The sequence below is a fragment of the Diplotaxodon limnothrissa genome, linkage group LG9 (assembly GCF_057381915.1).
Source record: "Diplotaxodon limnothrissa isolate DT_005_m linkage group LG9, D_limnothrissa_male_GT1.1, whole genome shotgun sequence".
NCBI classification, from domain to species: domain Eukaryota; kingdom Metazoa; phylum Chordata; class Actinopteri; order Cichliformes; family Cichlidae; genus Diplotaxodon; species Diplotaxodon limnothrissa.
In genome coordinates, this window is record NC_140604.1 from 13,824,076 (window position 1) to 13,842,553 (window position 18,478).

The following is an 18,478-nucleotide window of genomic DNA, read 5'->3' on the forward strand; positions in this document are numbered from 1 at the left end:
ATCCACACTGGTTTCACTTATCCATGCTAATGATTTCTTTTTAGAAAATTAGGGTTCTTGTCTTGAGTGCAATCACAGAAAAGGATCAATTATTTCCTTCAGACTTGGTTGTTTCCAGTTTTCAGTTGCAGTTAGATTTAGGCTTGGTTAGATTTGGGAAACAAAACTTCTTGAACTGGTTTTCCCAACGGGCTTTAGAAAGCTTGTGCACCACAGTGGCTTTCCGATAGAAGGAATTGGAGACAATGAAACCTCTCCTTTGACCATTCCTTCTTCTTGAGTTAAAACAACATGAATGATCAGTTGCAGGGACGACCTTGGAGCACTGACATTTTCATGATGTTGTTGGAACAACACCAACACGGTGATATCATTTCATATTTAATGTGGTGGCTCTGAGAGCCCAGTGACAGGGGAAGAAGAAAAACAACAGTTCTGTGATATAGATTTGTTTTATGACTTTTTCTTCTGTTTGTAATTTATGTGCCTTAAATATTGCATAATGCTTTGTGCCTCAGACAAAGAGAGAATCTTACATATGAAACATCTCACTGGTGGAGCTAATAAATGACCCAGACTATTGTCTGTAAGAAATCAGAAGCCAAATATGTGTGGAAACAGAGTTTTAATCTGAGCAACGAGGTGTAATTTATAAGCTCATCGTGCATTTTTCTTTTTGGAATTAAAAAATAACTTCTGACCAGAGGAGTCTGTGCACTGATTTCCTCTTAAAATGCAGCAATTAGATGGAAAAATAACACAAATATAGTAAAAAAATAAAAGCCTTAAAATTGAGTTATGTTCAGCAATCAACACAAAGCTGCCAGGGTTCAAAACAGACTTTGAGATGAGAAACATTTCACTGCTCAAAGTCTGCATCATGGTTTCACTTTGTCAAAGAGCATGCATCCTGTTTCTGTCATGAAAGTGAAGAACGCTCATCTTTGCGACCAAAGACATTATTCACACAGAACAACTTCTCCAACTTTATTTATCTGCCAGATTAAAAACGAGGGAATGGCAACATAATTATGATTTGTATCATATGCAGCTTACTGAGAATTCATTACTGTCTGGTGATATAACTGTACTTAGGTCCATCATAAAGACTCAGTCCTGATTTTAAGATGTGAGTAAGCTGTATGTCATTAGCTGTTGAAATAGTTTTCATACCTTTATGAAACCTTTATTACTTGGTAGTGTTTTGTGAGTGCAGTTGAGAGCCTTGTCTTTGATCAATGCTTTTTTATTTAAATACATCATTTAGAAATTATTTTTAAAAGCAAACAACTAATTGAGCTAACTGAGATTTAACAGGAATATTTTTAGCCTAAAATGAACAGGGCAGGGGTCTCTGTCCTGCAGTTTTGATTTAACTTCCTAGAACCTGTTGTCCACATTTGTGGACATCACATTTTGGGTTGTCTAGACCAAAATACTAAATTTTGCTCTACAAAGGCCTGATGTCCACTTACAAGGACATTATACAGCCACTGTTCTATTGAATTTTAAAGGAATATCCTTATATGTGCATCTCATTTTTGTCAGAAACAAAAATCAGGGAAAACAAATGTGGCAATTCTTTGTTTTTACATTCATCAGGTCCCAATTTGCCCAAATATCAAAGAGAAATTAAAAATGCATGCCATGAAAGAGTTGGGGTCTTAGGAGATTAAAACTCTACAGGAGCAGAAGTCCTGTAGATTTAATCTGTAACCATGGCCATGAAGATACCCAGCCTTAAGTTCAGCATTGTTTTAATCCTCCAGTGTCAGACAGGACGCAGAAATGGAGAGTGAATGAGCCAGAGTTTATGGATGGAGACGATGCATTTGGACATAGAAGGCAGTGCGGCTGCAGCAGACCAGAGCCAGCAGGTCATCAGCTCCCAGCCAGAAGGCCTGAGAATCGTGCTGAGGAATGAGACACCGATGCCAGGCTGCGACCGTCTGTGTATGCTCAGATATTTGTCTCTGTGTGCGAATATTTACAGTGGACAGACAGGGACCGAAACTCTAAAAGTAGAAATGCCACAATGGAAAAAGTCTCACGCGTTCATATATTTTATCTGCGTCACCTCAAAGCCTGCAGAACAGTTTCACTAAAATGTAAATATTGAACATTACAAAGACATTTAAGCTCTATTTTAGGAGTCATTAGACTGAAGTACATTATCACAATAGTTCAAATATGAATGACCATCGATTATCAAGATGATCCAAATAAGTTAGTGAACAAACTTTATCAGAATGATGGAAAATCTCTGGACTACAGATTGAAAAAATTTGGGGGGAGGACGTGATAGATCATTAGGCGGTGAATGTTGTGTGAAAAACAACAAGCGAGTATGTAAGAAAAATGAAAGATAAGAAATAAGAGGAAATGGAAAGAGTGAGTGATTGCCAAAGATAAAAGAGACAAATTGATAAAAAAAAATTTAAAAAGAAGAACAGAGAGAACATGAAAGTCTCCAAAAATGGAAATCGTGAAAAATACAAATGTTTCAAAATGACAACTTCCACTTACGTCCCGTACTTCAGGAAATCCATCTATGTGAGGACTTTAGACCTTAAAGAGGAGACATTTTCTCTGTTTTGCCTGAAACCCCGTCCTCCGGGTGCTGTTAGCCACATTTCCTGCATAACTAGCATGTTTTGTCAGTGATTTATGTTTGTCTTACCTACATACTGGGTTTGTAGACCCAGTGTATGTCACAGTACTTCAATAAACACACCAACACACCAAAACAGGACATGGAGTTGTTTAATGGCATCAGGTAAAAACTACAACTGACTGGCTTGTAGACCTGATCAAGACAACCTGCTGAAGTTCAAACCAAGCATGACAATGGAGAAGGAAGGTGAATTAAGTGACTTTGGCTGTAACATGGATGTTGGTGCCAGATGGGCTGGTCGTCTATTTCAGAAGCTGCTGATCTAATGGGATTTCCCACACAACCATCTCTGTGGACCTTTTTCTCATAAAGGAGAAAATATCCAGTGAGTGAAAGTTTTCTGGGCAAAGATGATGCATTCATGTCAGAGGTCAGAGAAGAAAGGCCCGACTTCTTTGTGCTGATCGGACGGCAACAGTTACAGTCAAGATATGCAGAAAAGCATCTCTGAAGACAGATTAATCCAACAGATTGAACCTTGAAGCAGCAGCAGAGGAGCACATCGGGTACCACTCCTCTCAGCTAAGAACGGGAAGCTGAGGTTAGAATTTACACAGGTTCAGAGAAATTGTACAATTGTAAGGCAGTCCAGGCATCTGATTTGGATGCGTCCTGGGTGCCACTTCCAGGAAGAGAGAAAGGAGCTGCTGGATATATAAATATATCTCAGCTGACTTGGGAATGCCTGAGTGAGGGAGTTCTGGGTTTCTCTACTGTCAGTGGTAGAAGATGGATGGATGGATGAATGGATGGATGGAGAAGGGTGTCCACCCTCAGCATTGTGAAGCGATGTTAACCTAAAGAGGTCAGTGAGTATATTTTATATAGGCTAGATGTAGATGTGCAATGTGTATATCTGGTTAATTGCCAGATGGTGTGTCAGAGGTGGAGAATGTTGTTTATACATGATGAGATAGCAACGAACGCCAGGCACTGACAAACCCACACATTGCGAGCAGCATTAATGCTCTGCGGGTGTGTGTTGGCCAGAGTCAGAGGAGAGGTTTGAACTGTTTTGAGAAGGAACAGATCCTCATTCTTATCTGGACCCTCCCCTTATTGTGAAAGAGCATCTCCACTCTGGACAAAGAAGCAGTGGGCAGAATGAGTGCCGTGTTTCATCAGTGTATCATCACCGCTTCGTGGTGTGGGAAAAATTTCCTGGACAGTTATTTCTCACACCACGATTTTCCTCCTCTGTGATCAGACTGTATTTATAAAAGGAAATACCCTTGTGCAAGTTATGAAATCCTCAGTGGCCGTTTATCCTTTTTCGGTCGAACTATTTTGGGATTTTACAGGGGACTAGAGAGTTCTTCTTTACTTATTCACTATAAAACTCAAAACATCAGAATCACAAGTACAATAAAAGTCAATATCTGTCCCTGCAGTTACAGCCTACATACGTGTACTGGACCTCTATGCGTACCTTTATGTGGACCAAAGGAGTAAAAGGTGCATATTTGTACAACTTCTTCTAAATTTAGAGGTGCCTAGAAAAGAAAGCAATAGATTCATGGCAGAAGAATAGGACACACATTTATTTTAATTAATTTTACTCAGCAGTCATTAAGGCAAAGAATGTCGTTAAAATCTACATGAACATTTGAGGTGCTCACAGGATCCACTGTTACACTCAGGATGGGGACCCAGCTGTGCTTCACAATCGATGTGACAGCAGCTCCATTATTTATGATTCGATAAGCAGGAAAATAATAATAATTCTGTTTTGTGTATGTCTGCAGCTGGTCTTCTACAAGGCGGTGCAGATTCTGTCCAATCTGGGCCACAGCCTGTCAATCATCACTCTGCTAACCAGCACCATCATCATCTGTTTGTTCAGGTAAAAACACTCACTGACCACAGCTCACAGAAGCACTGTTTCAGTTTAATTCATGGTGACCAGAATTACAAGTCATCTCAAGGCACTGTATACTATAAAGACAAACAACACTGACAGAACATTAGTGACCACATAGTCAGAGAAAAAAAATCCCCATAACAGGGACAAAAGCACATGTTCAGAGACCACAGCGCTGTCACCACTTGTTTGATGAATGGGAAAGTGGAGGAAAGAGAAGCATAAAGGAAGCTGTGGAGTCACAGACAACCAGGAAGTGCAAATATTGAGCTGTGTAGAGTTTCGTCTGATGCAGTAAAAGTAGAAATAAAAACTATGAAAGCACCTCATTACACACAAAACTTTATTATTGTCCAAAATTCAAAAGTAAAATGCTTCTGCTGCAGATGTTTAAGATGAACTCAGTTTAAGTGTTCTCATATAAATATGTAATAATATTAAATATTTAATAAAACAGCTATTAAAAAGCTACTGTTAAAAAACATCTCCTGTAACTACAAAAACTGCAACTCTTTTACTTTACACGTGATTATTCTGATAATTACTTGCTAATATTTGTTCTTTTTCCATCTAAAGTACAGATCTTATCTGATCCTAGAACACTGAAAGCAGAGCCGCAGACGACTTGTCTAGTGTCCTGATCACCCATCAAAGACGAGACATAATCCCCAATATGCATGTTCAAACAACCAGAAAAAGCAGCTGTGCTCTCAGTTTGCCCAGCTGCAGGCGCTGATGACAGGACACAAACACACCCATTAATTTGACTCTCAGTCAAGCAGACTAAAGCAGATCAATCCTACTTTAAGATACTTTAGTCCAATTTGATTTTAATCAATGTCTATTTTTAGATTTCACTGGACAAGCATTGATTGCCTTGCTTGTCCTGATGGTGCCATTAACTTCATCAAGGCATTTACTCAGGGCATAACATGTTCCATCACAGTAACCCTGCACAATAGTATTTTTACCTCTTCGTAAAGTCGCCCTGAGAGGTCAAATGGACACCAGCAAATTAAAAAATGCTGCAAAAGCACACAAAACACAACTAAAGTTGAATGAAGCAAAATGGAAGTAGGAAAAAAAAGCTAAAACTAAGAAGCAACTGATAGTATTGGATGCTTCTCTTGGCGGTCAAAGGGTGCATTAGAGGGGCTTTTATTCTTCGCCTCAGGAAGAAAGCGTGTGTTAGGCAGACTTGCTGAAACAAGCGAACAGGTTGGAGAGGCACAGAGAGGACAGAGAACACAAACGCAGTGGTGGCATCTAAGGACATGCTGTGGAAGAGTGGAGACAGGAGAAGTTGTCGCTGCTTCGTGGAAAGTCCCACAGCTGCCTGAGCCTGTGGCAGCATAACTAAGAGATAATTCATGGTCACCCGACCCAGCTTTAACTATAACTAACTATAACTAGAAGCTAAAACTTCTACAAATTGTTGCCTTTGGATGTCATGATTTATAATGTTGTGTGCACATGGACGGATTCAAATTTTCTTACTTACCTAAAAGACAAAGTAAAAGTAACAAAGACAAGGGCGATGCTTTTGAGCTTAACAAGGACACTGCTGGAAACATCCACAGGGGTGATGGTGGAACAACCTAAAATAAACATCTCTTATATGTAAATGAGGCTTCTTATGAAGGACAAACAAAGGTGCCTCACACTTTTTCTATTAATACAATAACCCTGAAAAGTCTGCAGAAACTGTCTTTCTCTTTTTAAACATAAAAATATGGTGACGAATGTAAAAAAAACCCATGAAACTTCCCTTATGTAATTTTGAAATAGGTTTGTAAAGTTAATGATAATGACTAATCTAACATCTCAATTTAAATTCCCTGAAACACTGAAAGTTGGTATGTGAAGAAATCAGAAACAGATGATTTTGTCTTCAGTTTTACATCATAGCTCCAGATTTCTATTCTTAGACGCTGCCAGAGTGACTTTGCACGATTCGTAGTCTCATGCTGGGCCCTCGTGCAGCCCCTCAGGTCATCTTTTTAAAGAAAACAAATACAGGGTTTGGAGAGCACGTTTCTTTAGAAAACTCACATTTACTACACCAGCAGACTGCAATCAGAGTTTGGGGTCATGGCTCTGACCTCTTCAGTCTTCTCACATATGTTGAATGAATCATTTTTGTTCTTCTAAAGTGCGGAAATCCTGAAAAAAACGTGAGGTGTAAAGTCAGGCAGGGTCCAGCGCTGAAGGCAAAGTTATCAGTCTTGTTGTGCAAATATCCTGAAAAGTCAAGATAATTTGAACAAATGATGTATTCAGAATCGGGTTATATAACACATTTTTATTTATATACTCTTAACACTTCCGAACATACGGAGCATGATAACAGTTTGTAGAGATGTGCGAAGCGCAGTCTGGATGGACTCCAGCTGCTCACTCGGCCGCTATCAACATGTTTAGATACCGCATCCTTCAGTCAATTCACACCCAGACACTCTGTAAACACACTTCTCTATGTTTGCGTGTGTGTGCGTGTTTACAGGAGACTCCACTGCATGAGGAACTACATCCATCTGAACTTGTTCGTGTCGTTCATCCTGCGCGCCGTCGCAGTGCTCGTCAAAGACACCCTGCTCTTCTCGTATGGTGAAACCACAGACTGCAGCCAACAGCCCTCGCTGGTAGCCTTTCACGCATGAAAACACACACACATTTTTTACTTCACCGTTAAACACATTTACTATATGTACAAAAACCTTTAGATGAACCTTAATTAAAGTAGAAACAGGAGGAGTCTGTATTGGTGATACCAACGTTCACCTTTAAAAAACTTTCTGGGCTCTTCCAAGCATCTTGGAGATGAGCACTTTATGAGGCCATCTGTTGCAGGACTCTTGTAGCTGAACTGAATGTTTGGTTTTTTATGACTCTGGCTAAATGTTTGGACTCTTTGTCATGCAGAAGCATGAATTTGGAACCAGTTAGACGCCTTCCTGATGTTGTTTTTGTGTGTGTGTGATGGATAAGAATCTAATCTATCTAAATGTTTTGCACGGCACTGAGGGTCCTTAGGCAGATGGCTATAAATGACCTCAGAGTGAAGCATTGGAAACCATTCACATAAAGAAGCAGCTTTAGTTTAGAAAACTGTGGGTGGCTTGCAAAGTTTACCTCTATATCTGCATTTTTTCCAACATGTCCACACATGCTGAAGAGAGTTTTCAAATTTGCATTTCTAGCACCGTTAATCCAGGAGTCATGGGTTGGATATACAGTCCTGTGCAAAAGACATCACTCATTTCTTCTTCCAAAAAGCCAGACTTGTAATTTATAAAGTGGTCTTGAGCAATAGTTCTCCAGCTTTGAATGTTCTACCATGTGGATCACCGTTCATGGAGCGGTTAAAAACAAATGTCTTTCAGTTCTGAGAAAAGTAAATTAGTAAATTCATTGGAAACAAGCGCAGATTTTTTTAATACACTGGCTCAACTGCACATTTACACAAAACATTTGAGAAATCTTTTCACAGTGTAAAAACAGTCACCCTAATGCCAGTCATCAAGGTTCACAATGAAGTTGGTGATTCTTCTAATTCTTTGTGAAAATGTATTTCTTTGTGGTCAAATTATAATATTACATACAGAACGTTACTATGCAAACTATAGAATGGATGTAACAAAGCATGTTGCTGTGTGTGTGTGTGTGTGTGTGTGTGTGTGTGTGTGTGTGTGTGTGTAGGTGGGCTGTAAGGCCAGCCTGATCTTCTTCCAGTACTTCATCTTAGCTAACTTCTTCTGGCTGCTGGTTGAAGGTCTTTACCTTCACACGCTGCTGCTCGTCCTCCCCACCTACTCCTTCCGCCTCTCCATCTACATGCTCATCGGCTGGGGTAGGTTGAACCACAATGAGAGCACCGTAACTTTATGTTGTCTTTACAGTCTTATTGGCCTGGTCTTATGTGTAACCACTGATAATGTTCCTATCACCAAGTTAATGTCTTAAAACCCACTGAAACATCTGACGATCATGCATTAAAAACACTTTATTAAAACTGAATAGAAACCAAAGACAATGTAAGACAGTCTAAAGATGATTAAAAAAAACGAATAATAATGGAAACCTCAGACTCCTGGTGAAAGTTTAGAGCACTTGTATTGTGGACTTAGTTTGGTTTCTGCACAGAGAAAGTTTAGAGTTATCTGACATGAGTGCAGTGAAGTAGAAACAGTCCATTAACATCACTCAGCTAACAAAGTGGTCGAACCATCAGGGAGCTGAGCTACTTGGAACTTTCTCTTTCTTACAAAGTTTCACATACTATGCAATCCAGTGAAAAACTAATTACATCCATGATTTAGTGACTTTTAAAACCTTCTTTATCAGCAATAGCTTGAAGTAATACCTTTTTGAATGGCTTTATCAGTCTCTTACATTGCTGTGGAGAAATTCTGGCACTCTTCTTTAAAATATTACCTCGGTTCATTGAGATTTGCAGGCATTTGTTTATACACAGCTCTCTTAACGTCCTCCCGCAGTGTTTCAGTCAGGGTGAGGTTGGACTTGCTCATAATCTTTTGTCCCAACATTTTTTTTCACATTTACCATCTGCTGGCCAAAATCTGAACTATTTCCAAACAAAGCGCAGTCTCTCTCTCTAGAGACGAATTGAGTTGTGAAATTTGTTCCATCATTACCACTCGGTTGAATTAATCCTGTGCTAAACTGACCCCTGAAACCGTTGAAGATTAACCTTATGCTTTAATATGTTTTTGACACGGATGGCTTTTGTTAAGCAATCTACTTAATGTACAGTAACTGGGCTAATTGTTCCTTTTAACCTTTATGTGCACATAAAATGAGACTAGCTGACCTGCCCAAGCTTAGCTGTTGGCAAGTCAGTGCTAAACAATGTACAAATGACCTCTTCACAATGAGCAAACACACTTCTCTGCTACATAATGTCTGCCACTACCCACACAGCACATATGGGTCAGCAATACATCACTGCGCTCTTTGGGATTCATGCTAGGTTAAATTTATCACAGGAGGTGTTGATGCAAAGCAGATCGAGCCCTTAAGAAAATCCCTGCAGAGAATTAAGCTCCGTACGAATGAGGCTGCGAGAGGTCAGGAAGACCAGAAAAGTTTATGAAAATAACAATTCATTCAATGTTCCCTGGTTGCAGTTAGCGTGCTATTAACCCTGCAGTTTAAAAAAATCAATTATATTGATAAATTTAGAAATTTCATAGACAGCCCTGTTGTAGCACCCCTTTAGTGTGAGCCTCTGCAAAACACAGTGCCAGCACTCAGACAACCAGCAGACAGTGCGTCACGCTGCTGAAGTGAGCTGGTGTATTCAGGGAAAGTCCGGGCAGTAAACACTCTCCTGGCCTCTGCGTTCGCTCTCTTCCATTCTGTCTCAGCTGCTGCCTTCTGACACCTTCCTTCCACTATCCATCTCCACTTTACCAACAGTTCCTCCCCAATGCATCACCGTTCAGCCCCAGATGTTTAATGTGTGTGTGTAGACGTCATATTTCCTTTGTGGCACTTTGCGAGGATGTTCTGTGCCTGCCAGATAGAGAACCTAAACAGATCCTCTTCTCCTCCATATCTACCTTCCTCTCTACTCTCTGGTTCTCAGGAATCCCTCTTGTGTTCATCGTGGCATGGATCATTTGTAGGATATACATGGAGGACATGGGGTGAGTCTGCAAGTGTTTAAACATTGTTTTCACAAACTGTGTCAAGGTCAGTGCAAAAATCAAACGTTACAAACTTGCAGGCGGCACATTATGCTTATCCTTAATTTCCACCACATGCATGCAGTTGCATTGGTTGAAGCTTATATCAAAAATAATGCATCTTTGATTTCATTTAACCATCTCTAGGTCAGGAAATATTACAAATCTCACTGACTTATTTACTCACTTCCAGGTGTTGGGAGATGAACAACACCCCCATACCAAACAGAGTGATCAACTGGCCCATCATGGCATCTATCATTGTGAGTTTTGTCCCAGGATAACCTTGCATACATCAGACAGAGTTTTTTCATGAATTAAAAAAGCACTTCTTAAATGTTTTTTCGGCATCCTGGACACAATCCTTATTAGTTATAAACAGTATAAAGAATTGACCTGAGTAAAAGTGAGTGGATCTGTGGTCAGGATGATTGTACACACAGCCCATTATGCCCCACCAGTGGGTATAACACAGTCTAAATTAATAGGTCAAGTCTGTTTCGTCTGTTTTTTGTTGTTGTTGTTGTTTTTAGTCATTAATCTGCAATTTGAACTGAAATCCATTTTCATTTTCACCTGCTTTGTCCTTGTTTTCATTTTCTCATTTTATTTTGCTTTCTTCTACTAAAATATAAAACATTGGATCATTATTTTTATTTTACAAATAAATATTCACCATATTAAAAATGATGCACTATTACAGAGCCTGCACAGCCACACATTGGTTTTTAGAGTCACACACTTACTGGACACATCGTTTAAGTGCTCCTGTTCAACTGATGCTAAATGGAAACATGCCATGCAACATTCAGATGGCAGGATTTGGCATTAATGACATGAAAACATGGATCCTGCTTTTTATCAAAGGTTCAGGCTGTTGCTGGTGGTCTAATGATGGCAAGAATGTTAGCTTCACTCACTTGGTACAAACTCAGCATCATTTAAAAACTACAAAAGTATTGCTGCTGATCTGTTTTTGGTCAGCAGCAATACTCAGTACTTTTCTAGGGAAGATGTTATATACAAATAACGAATGACTATAGCATTCACATCTTTATAAACCATACCAGAGTCAATCTGCACAATGAGTCCTTTTAATTTTGAAGCTTTAACACACATAGATGGTTATACTTTAACTCTTGGACTGAACCAGAGCACTTTGTACTGTAGTTTTTATTTTGGTAATAGAGTTTGCTAAAGTACTCACAGATAATGTTTCTTTTTAACATACTGTTTATTGTTGGGTTTCCAGGAGAAATGTTTAAGGATCAAAACTAGTTGATGAGGTTTAGCAAAAGATCACAGATTGGGATAAAATATTCTGATTATGTCAAAAGTGTCACAGCCAGAGTGATCTAAAACAAACAAGCAGTGCAGGCATAAATCATCCTTCCCATTGAAATCCGTTAGTTTCAGAGTTGCAAAGTTACTCCAGCAACATTCATTTCCATACGCAGCATACTAAAAAATTACAGTGTGACATATTTTATCGCTATTTTTGGATTTTCTGTGAGACTTGGCCTCAGATGGTGGATCTCTTTATTTACACTGGAAATCCCAGACACAATTATATCCTCTGATACAGACATACAGGAGAAAACATCTGCAAACAGATAAGTTTTAGATAAAATTCAATCAGTCAGCAGTCGATTTCAAAACATGCGAACCAGCAGATAATCCATCAGAGCTGTCATGCTGAACTTTTCTATTTTTACTATTTTTACTTGTTGCAACAGTGAAGCTCTGCTTGATCCGTTGTGAGCGAACTGCTTACTGCTTGTTTTTGCGAAGCTCTATGTAACTGACGTTGTACGATTCGATTGTTGAGCATTTTGCAATAATGTGTGCTCTAATATATGCTTTGTGCCATCAATCTTCCATTTATATTTGGCTATAACTACGATTTATAGATGTCTTCTAAATATATGAAATGCAAGCAGTTGTAAAGTTATTGTTCTGAAAACGCATTCATCTGTAAGGACATGGTCTCTGAATGTGTGCTTGTGTATGTTGGTACATGACTGGGCAGGTTTTGGAGCGTAGCTTTCTCGTGAACTGCTTGTTCAAACAGTATGACTGAGTGATGGAAGTCACTTAACACAGAAAACCAGAGAAAATACACTTAAAATTAGGGGAATGCATATACAAAAAATACACCTCTGAGTGATGTTTTGTAAAAATATTTGCAACATGTCAAAAGCTTGTTTGAGGATTCAGATTTGGTTATATGGTCGAAGTTAGAGTTTTTATAATGCAGCATTATTTGAACACGCCTCCCTTGCTGGCCTTTGGTCCCACTGTGGCTAATGATCCAGCTAAGCACAGCTATTAGCTGCACTTGTTTTCATTTCGGCACCTCTCAGTTTTTGTAACCTGGTTGGCTGGTTTCTTATTCTTGAAAAAGTATTTTTTAAGTATCATCATCATATATGTCACATAAACACATGTATGTGGGTGTGAGCCCCTCCACTTACACTCATAGTGAAGAAGGCAGCTGATTTTTATCAACATATGGGAACTGCTCTTCAAAATGAATTGAAACCCAGCTAAGGCCTTTGTGTGTAGTGTTTAGATGTTCTTCCTGTGCCCGTGTTTGGTGCTGGGGCTTCCTCTCGTAGTTCAAAGACATCAAAGGTTAAAGTGCTGATGCTAAAATGGCCATGGACGTGAGATACATAAAGTCCTTAAAGTTTGCACTCTAAAGAGCTTTGAGTGGTTAGTAAAGCACTCTGTAAATGCAAGTACATCACATTTCACTTACTCAGGTCCCCAGCAAAAAACCACCAAGTGTGGAGTGGACTGTATGAAGGGTTGTTGAGCTTTACAGTGGACGAGTATCTCGTCACTTGGCTCTGTGAGGGGAGCAGAAGACTGACAGATGGACTCGGGCCATGTCTGCAGTGATGTGAACACTATACTGGTCCGTTGTGGTAAAGAGAGAGCTGAGCGTAAAAGCGAAGCTGTCAATTTACTGGTCGTTCTACATCCCTGCCTTCAGCTGTGGTGACCTAAAGTGACAGGGTGAGGAATTCAATTATTTAGAGGGACAGATTAGAGCTGCTACTCCTCCACATTCAATGGAGGTGGCGTGGGGATATCTAAGATTATGACCTGAGTGAGGAGGCCCTGAAGTAGACCCAGGACATGCAGGGGAGATTATGGCTCCCAGTTGGCCTTGAAATGCTTTGGTGTTCCTCAAGATGAGCTGGAGGAGGTAGCTGGGTGGAGGAAGGTCTGCGTTTCTCTGCCTAGGCAAACTTATCCAGACAGCCTGGGTAAATGTGAGAAGATGGATGGATGGAGTTCGGAAACACAACTGTACAGTCAGTTTTTGGACTCTTTGCTCCTGGACAGACAAATTTCATAGAAATTAGTTTCTAACCTTTCTACACTTTTCGCTAATATGACTCCTCTTTCTTTCTGCCGTGTTTCTCTACAAGATCAATTTCATCCTGTTCATCAGCATCATCCGCATCCTGGTGCAGAAACTGCGCAGCTGTGATGTGGGCGGAAACGATCAATGCCAATACAAGTACGTCAAGGAACTGAGGAGTCATATTTTTACCTCCGAGCTCTCGCTGATTAGATTCATATGCATTTAAGAGGGCTTCCTGATAATGTGGTGACGAAAGCAGCAGTCATATCAAATCTCCTCGACACATTAGACAGGAACCATTATCACATTATCAGCTAACTGTGTTTAAACTTGGACATCTTAGAATCAATCTTCCTGCCTGTTTCTGCTTCTCAATCTGGAAACAAATGATTTTGATTATTCTTTCTTTACCAAACAAATAATAGCCATTCCTTCCTCATTGTAACTCTCCTTTTTAATATCCAGAATAAACAATTTTTCTGCACTGTTGAGAAAAAGTGAAAGAAAGAGATTTCCCACTGATGGTCTCGCAGATAAGTTTTAGTCTAAATGTATTGTGTGCATTGAGTGAGTATTATGTGTGTTTATCAGGCGCCTGGCTAAGTCCACACTCCTGCTGATCCCTCTGTTTGGGGTGTATTACGTGGTGTTTTTCTACCTGATGGAACCGGAAAATGAAAACGTGAAGCAAGTGAAGATCTTCTTCGATCTCGGCCTCGGATCATTCCAGGTACTATAAGACATTTAAAAACATAAAATTCCTAAATAAAATGATTTGCCTTTTTTGCTCTGGTAGGAAAATGACTGTAGTGGAAGATAAAAATGTCATCAAGTTAAGACCCAGCAAAGGAGAGAACCACATCAAGAATTTTGACCCTTACAAGATAGTCATGTATGATTGGGAGCTGTAGTAAGAAAAATAAACATTGCATGTTCTTTTTTTAGCTCATTGACTGTGTCCTAGTTTAATGTCCGGCTCTGTGTCTGCACACAGTCTCCATTCTTTCCCCACATCCTTGACTCTTCTCTGCGGTCTTCCTCTTTTCCTCCTGCCGGGCAGCTTCTGTCCAACATATCCACCATCTCACCTCAGCCTTGCCTCTCTAACTGTGTCCCCAAAGACTCAGCCTGAGCTGTCACTCTGATGTGCTCATTTCTTGTGCTGTCCCAACAAACCAGTCATTTAAAGTTGCCTCCACACTTCTGCCTTCCTTTCTCTCTCACTGCCTCTAATAAAGGTAGAAAGAAAAGAGGAAGACAATGCAGGAGATTGATGAGTGTAGTGAATGAGGACATGCAGTGGGTTGGTGTGACAGATGAGGATGCTCGGGATAGGTGGTGACCCTTAAAGGCAGCATCCTTTAGTATTAATATAGCCTTGTTTCTGACACGTTGGCACTGATCTGTTATGGTGGTATTTGTTTCCTTTTAGGGTCTAATTGTAGCGGTTCTCTACTGTTTCCTCAACAGTGAGGTGAGCCTATGCATGTGTTCTTCGTAACATAATTTACAAGATTTTTTAATATATAATATATTTAATATAATTCTACTTCTTCTTTTTTTGCACATAAAGGTTCAGAGTGAGCTGAGGAGGACATGGAAGTGTTTTTCTGTAAAGCGCTGCGTGGGACAGGACTTCAGGCTCCACAGCGTGAACCAAAATGGTACAGAAAGCTCGACCCAGTGTTCTAGAAACTCCCGAGCCCAATCCATCCTGCAGACTGAGATCACCGGGCTGTGATCTGCGACACAAACAGCCTGTTTTGTTAAAGACTTTGAGAACGGGCGCTCATGTTCGGTCAGTGTGGAGGAATTATACTTAACCTCGCTTTTATAGACATATCGCCTGATGCTGCAGGGACTGAACTTGTGGCTTGCAAACGTTTTTGAGGTGAAAGACTTCGTTTTGGACCGTCAAACCTCCCGGAGATTTTTTTTTTTTTTTTCCACATCGGCGTGAGATTTCACAATGATCTTTAACATTTTTAAACACATAACGGATGAAACAGTGCCTCCTATAATGTTTCCAGAACAACAAATTCATTTTTATAATTATTCTCCACATCCAAAGAATGACTAACTGACTTGAAAAAATAGTTTTCAAATAGTTAATGCACAAATTAAGACTTACATAAAAATGCTAAATCCATATTGGAGAAAGTAACCATACAGTTTATATACCTGAAGGTAGATGTATACAGAAATATTCATATTTTATGTTTAGTTTTGTAGGGCTGATCTAGTTCTTCCTTTCATATAAGCTTTTCTTTTTTTAACTGATATGCAGAGTATGTTTGGTTAATAAGGTTCATCCATACCTGCTGATTAGTGCTAAGTAAAAAAAGAATCCACCTCATAATAAAAAAGCCGTACCTATATTTACATGGCTGAGTTATCTACAGTTGTACAGTTGATATGAAGGAAGAAATTAATTATAGAGACCAAACGTGTTGTTCATATCAGGCTGTAAACATGCTTATATGTGCCGTGAAGTTGGGCATTTTAGCATGGCAGGCTATGGGGATGTGGAGCCAGCCTCACGTGGCCAGTAGAGGAACTGCAGTTTTTGGTGCAGTTTTTCAGCTCTGTTGGTTGCTACTGTGACGTAGTAGATGTTGCAAATTATGTTGCAAATATGCTTATAGGTAAGCATATTTATTCCTGCTTTTCAGTTCGGTCATCTCACAGGCTGTTCAGCTCATTAATATTGTAAGTTAAGACTCACTGTCCAAGAAAAGATTCAGGAAATATGCAAGGGAAAGTTTTTGTTTAAAAATCTATTTATGTTTTTTTTTTAACGAAAACAAAGCTGAAAAAATAAAAAATAAAACCAAATAACGGCAGCTCAAATCCCCGACCTCTCACTTTGAAGCCCCACTGAGCTAACTGATTCAGACACTGAGCTGATTATTGACATGGGAAGCAGAGACCACTACTGTATGTGGAAACAATGTCAACATCTGTCTGTTTTTGGTGCAGATGGGCTACTGCAGCAGAAGAAGACCATACCCGATGGCTCTCCTGTCAGCTAAGAGCAGGACACTGAGGCTATATTTCACACGGGTTCACCAAACGTGGACAACAGAAGATTGGAAAAATGTTGCCTGATCTGATGAATCTCGATTTCTGCTGCCACGTTTGGATGGTAGGGACAAAATTTGGTATAAATATGAAAGGATGGATCCATCCTTTCTTAGATCGGTTCAGGCTGGTGAGCACATCCCTTCGTGACCACGGTGTACCCATTTTCTGATCGCTGCTTCCAGCAGGATAATCTCAACCTGGATTCTTGAACATGACAATGAGGTCACTGCACTTAAATCGGCTCCACAGTCACCAGATATCAATCCAGTAGAGAACCTTTGGGATGTAGTGGAACAGGAAATTGGTAGTGGATGTGAAGCCCACAAAACTGGAGTGACTATGTGATGCTATCATGTTAATATGATCCTAAACCTTAAAAGAAAGCACAGGAGGTTCAATCAGGTACTAAGAAGGGGTTATTATTAGTGTTAGGAGCAGGGTAAGTTACCACAGTGATGTAGCCACGTAAACAGAGATCCACCTTCACCTCCAGACTTTAAGCTCAACATACTGCAGCCTTCTGATCTATTACTGTAATTTCACTTTGCAGTACACCCCTCTGTTTTGACTGGCAAGATATCATTGGTGTTTCCTGGGTAACTGTAGCTCTTGTCACTCTTCATTTTTTCATGTTTTGAATGCATTTGATAACAATGTGTGTTTAAGTTGGTACCAAATTCAGGGCTCAACAAAAACGGCTGTCTGAACAGCACGTTATCGTCAGTAATTTCACTATGATCCTCTTGAAGTTCAGTTTTTTCCTGAAAGTCTATCATGGATCATTGCTGTTTTACATGTAATTTAATAAGGCCTACCACACCTGTTAAATGTATTGTTTTTTCAGTAACTCCATTTACTTTCCCTTATCACGTCAGCAGGGAATGAACGTGATAGCATTCAATTTGAGATAAAATTAGAATACAGATACTTCACTTTAAGGGTGATCAGTGTTTCCCACACACAGAATGTTCTCATCCAAACGAACTCACTTTAACAGAGTTTTATCAGCGCCTTGAGGTGACAGTTTGGATTTGGCACTATACAAATAAAATGGATTTGATTTGAATTAAAGCCAAAAACCATGCTTGCCTTGTACATAGACTGTTTTGTATTATTTTTCTTTCTTTTTTATACAGTGGAGAGTATATCGCTGGCTGATTGTAAAATGTAGAGAAAGACATAAATTTGTAAGCTTTTGATCACAACTGTAAACCTGTGATTCCATATGTTTAATCCATAAAAGCTTTTTTATCATGGAAATGAAGCTCTGTTTGTTCAATCACACAAACTGAATCCTTTTAAATGTTTTTTCTTCCACATTTGCAGATATTTTCTCATCTTATGTTTATGTTTCTGTGAAGTAGCATAACATAAGCAGCATGAAAGGTGATAGTAAGACAGCATCTGCAGACAGTTCAACTTTCTTTTAAGTGTCCTTTATTTTCTGGCGTCGCCTTTCAGCAATTATCTCACAAAAACATCCGAAGCTGTGAGTCAAAATCTCACCTGCTTTATATAAATTCCACGCACACCTGGATCTCATTAACCTCTACCATTGGGAAAACAGGGTAGACTAAATAACACAGTCTAGACAAAGAAACAGGAATAAAATCATTTTTCCACTTAACAAACTCATTCACCCAACTAAACAGTTTGAAAAGTCACTCTTCACCTAATCTGACTCATGAGTTATTTTAAATGAAATAAACAATTTTACACAAAATAAACACCCCTTCATTTGGTTACACCCAATTGACATGATCAGTGACATCATA

At 39.5% G+C, this 18,478-nt stretch overlaps 1 protein-coding gene across 2 annotated transcripts in view; it reads left to right on the top strand.

Moving 5' to 3' along the window:
- The window catches only part of LOC146625309 (vasoactive intestinal polypeptide receptor 2-like), a 51,363-nt gene extending 33,464 nt beyond the window's left edge, over nucleotides 1-17,899 (top strand). The window contains exons 5-14 of one of the 2 annotated variants that reach the window (XM_085362740.1): nucleotides 4,420-4,517; nucleotides 7,039-7,177; nucleotides 8,235-8,385; nucleotides 10,144-10,204; nucleotides 10,437-10,506; nucleotides 13,684-13,775; nucleotides 14,211-14,349; nucleotides 15,052-15,093; nucleotides 15,193-15,283; nucleotides 16,599-17,894. In XM_085362740.1, coding sequence (XP_085218866.1) covers nucleotides 4,420-4,517; nucleotides 7,039-7,177; nucleotides 8,235-8,385; nucleotides 10,144-10,204; nucleotides 10,437-10,506; nucleotides 13,684-13,775; nucleotides 14,211-14,349; nucleotides 15,052-15,093; nucleotides 15,193-15,283; nucleotides 16,599-16,651 — 936 coding nt within the window. In that variant the 3' untranslated portion in view covers nucleotides 16,652-17,894. Of the gene's footprint in view, nucleotides 1-4,419; nucleotides 4,518-7,038; nucleotides 7,178-8,234; nucleotides 8,386-10,143; nucleotides 10,205-10,436; nucleotides 10,507-13,683; nucleotides 13,776-14,210; nucleotides 14,350-15,051; nucleotides 15,094-15,192 lie in introns of both variants that reach the window. The other variant, XM_085362739.1, reaches the window with a different exon arrangement.
- The last annotated feature ends 579 nt before the right edge of the window (nucleotides 17,900-18,478 follow it).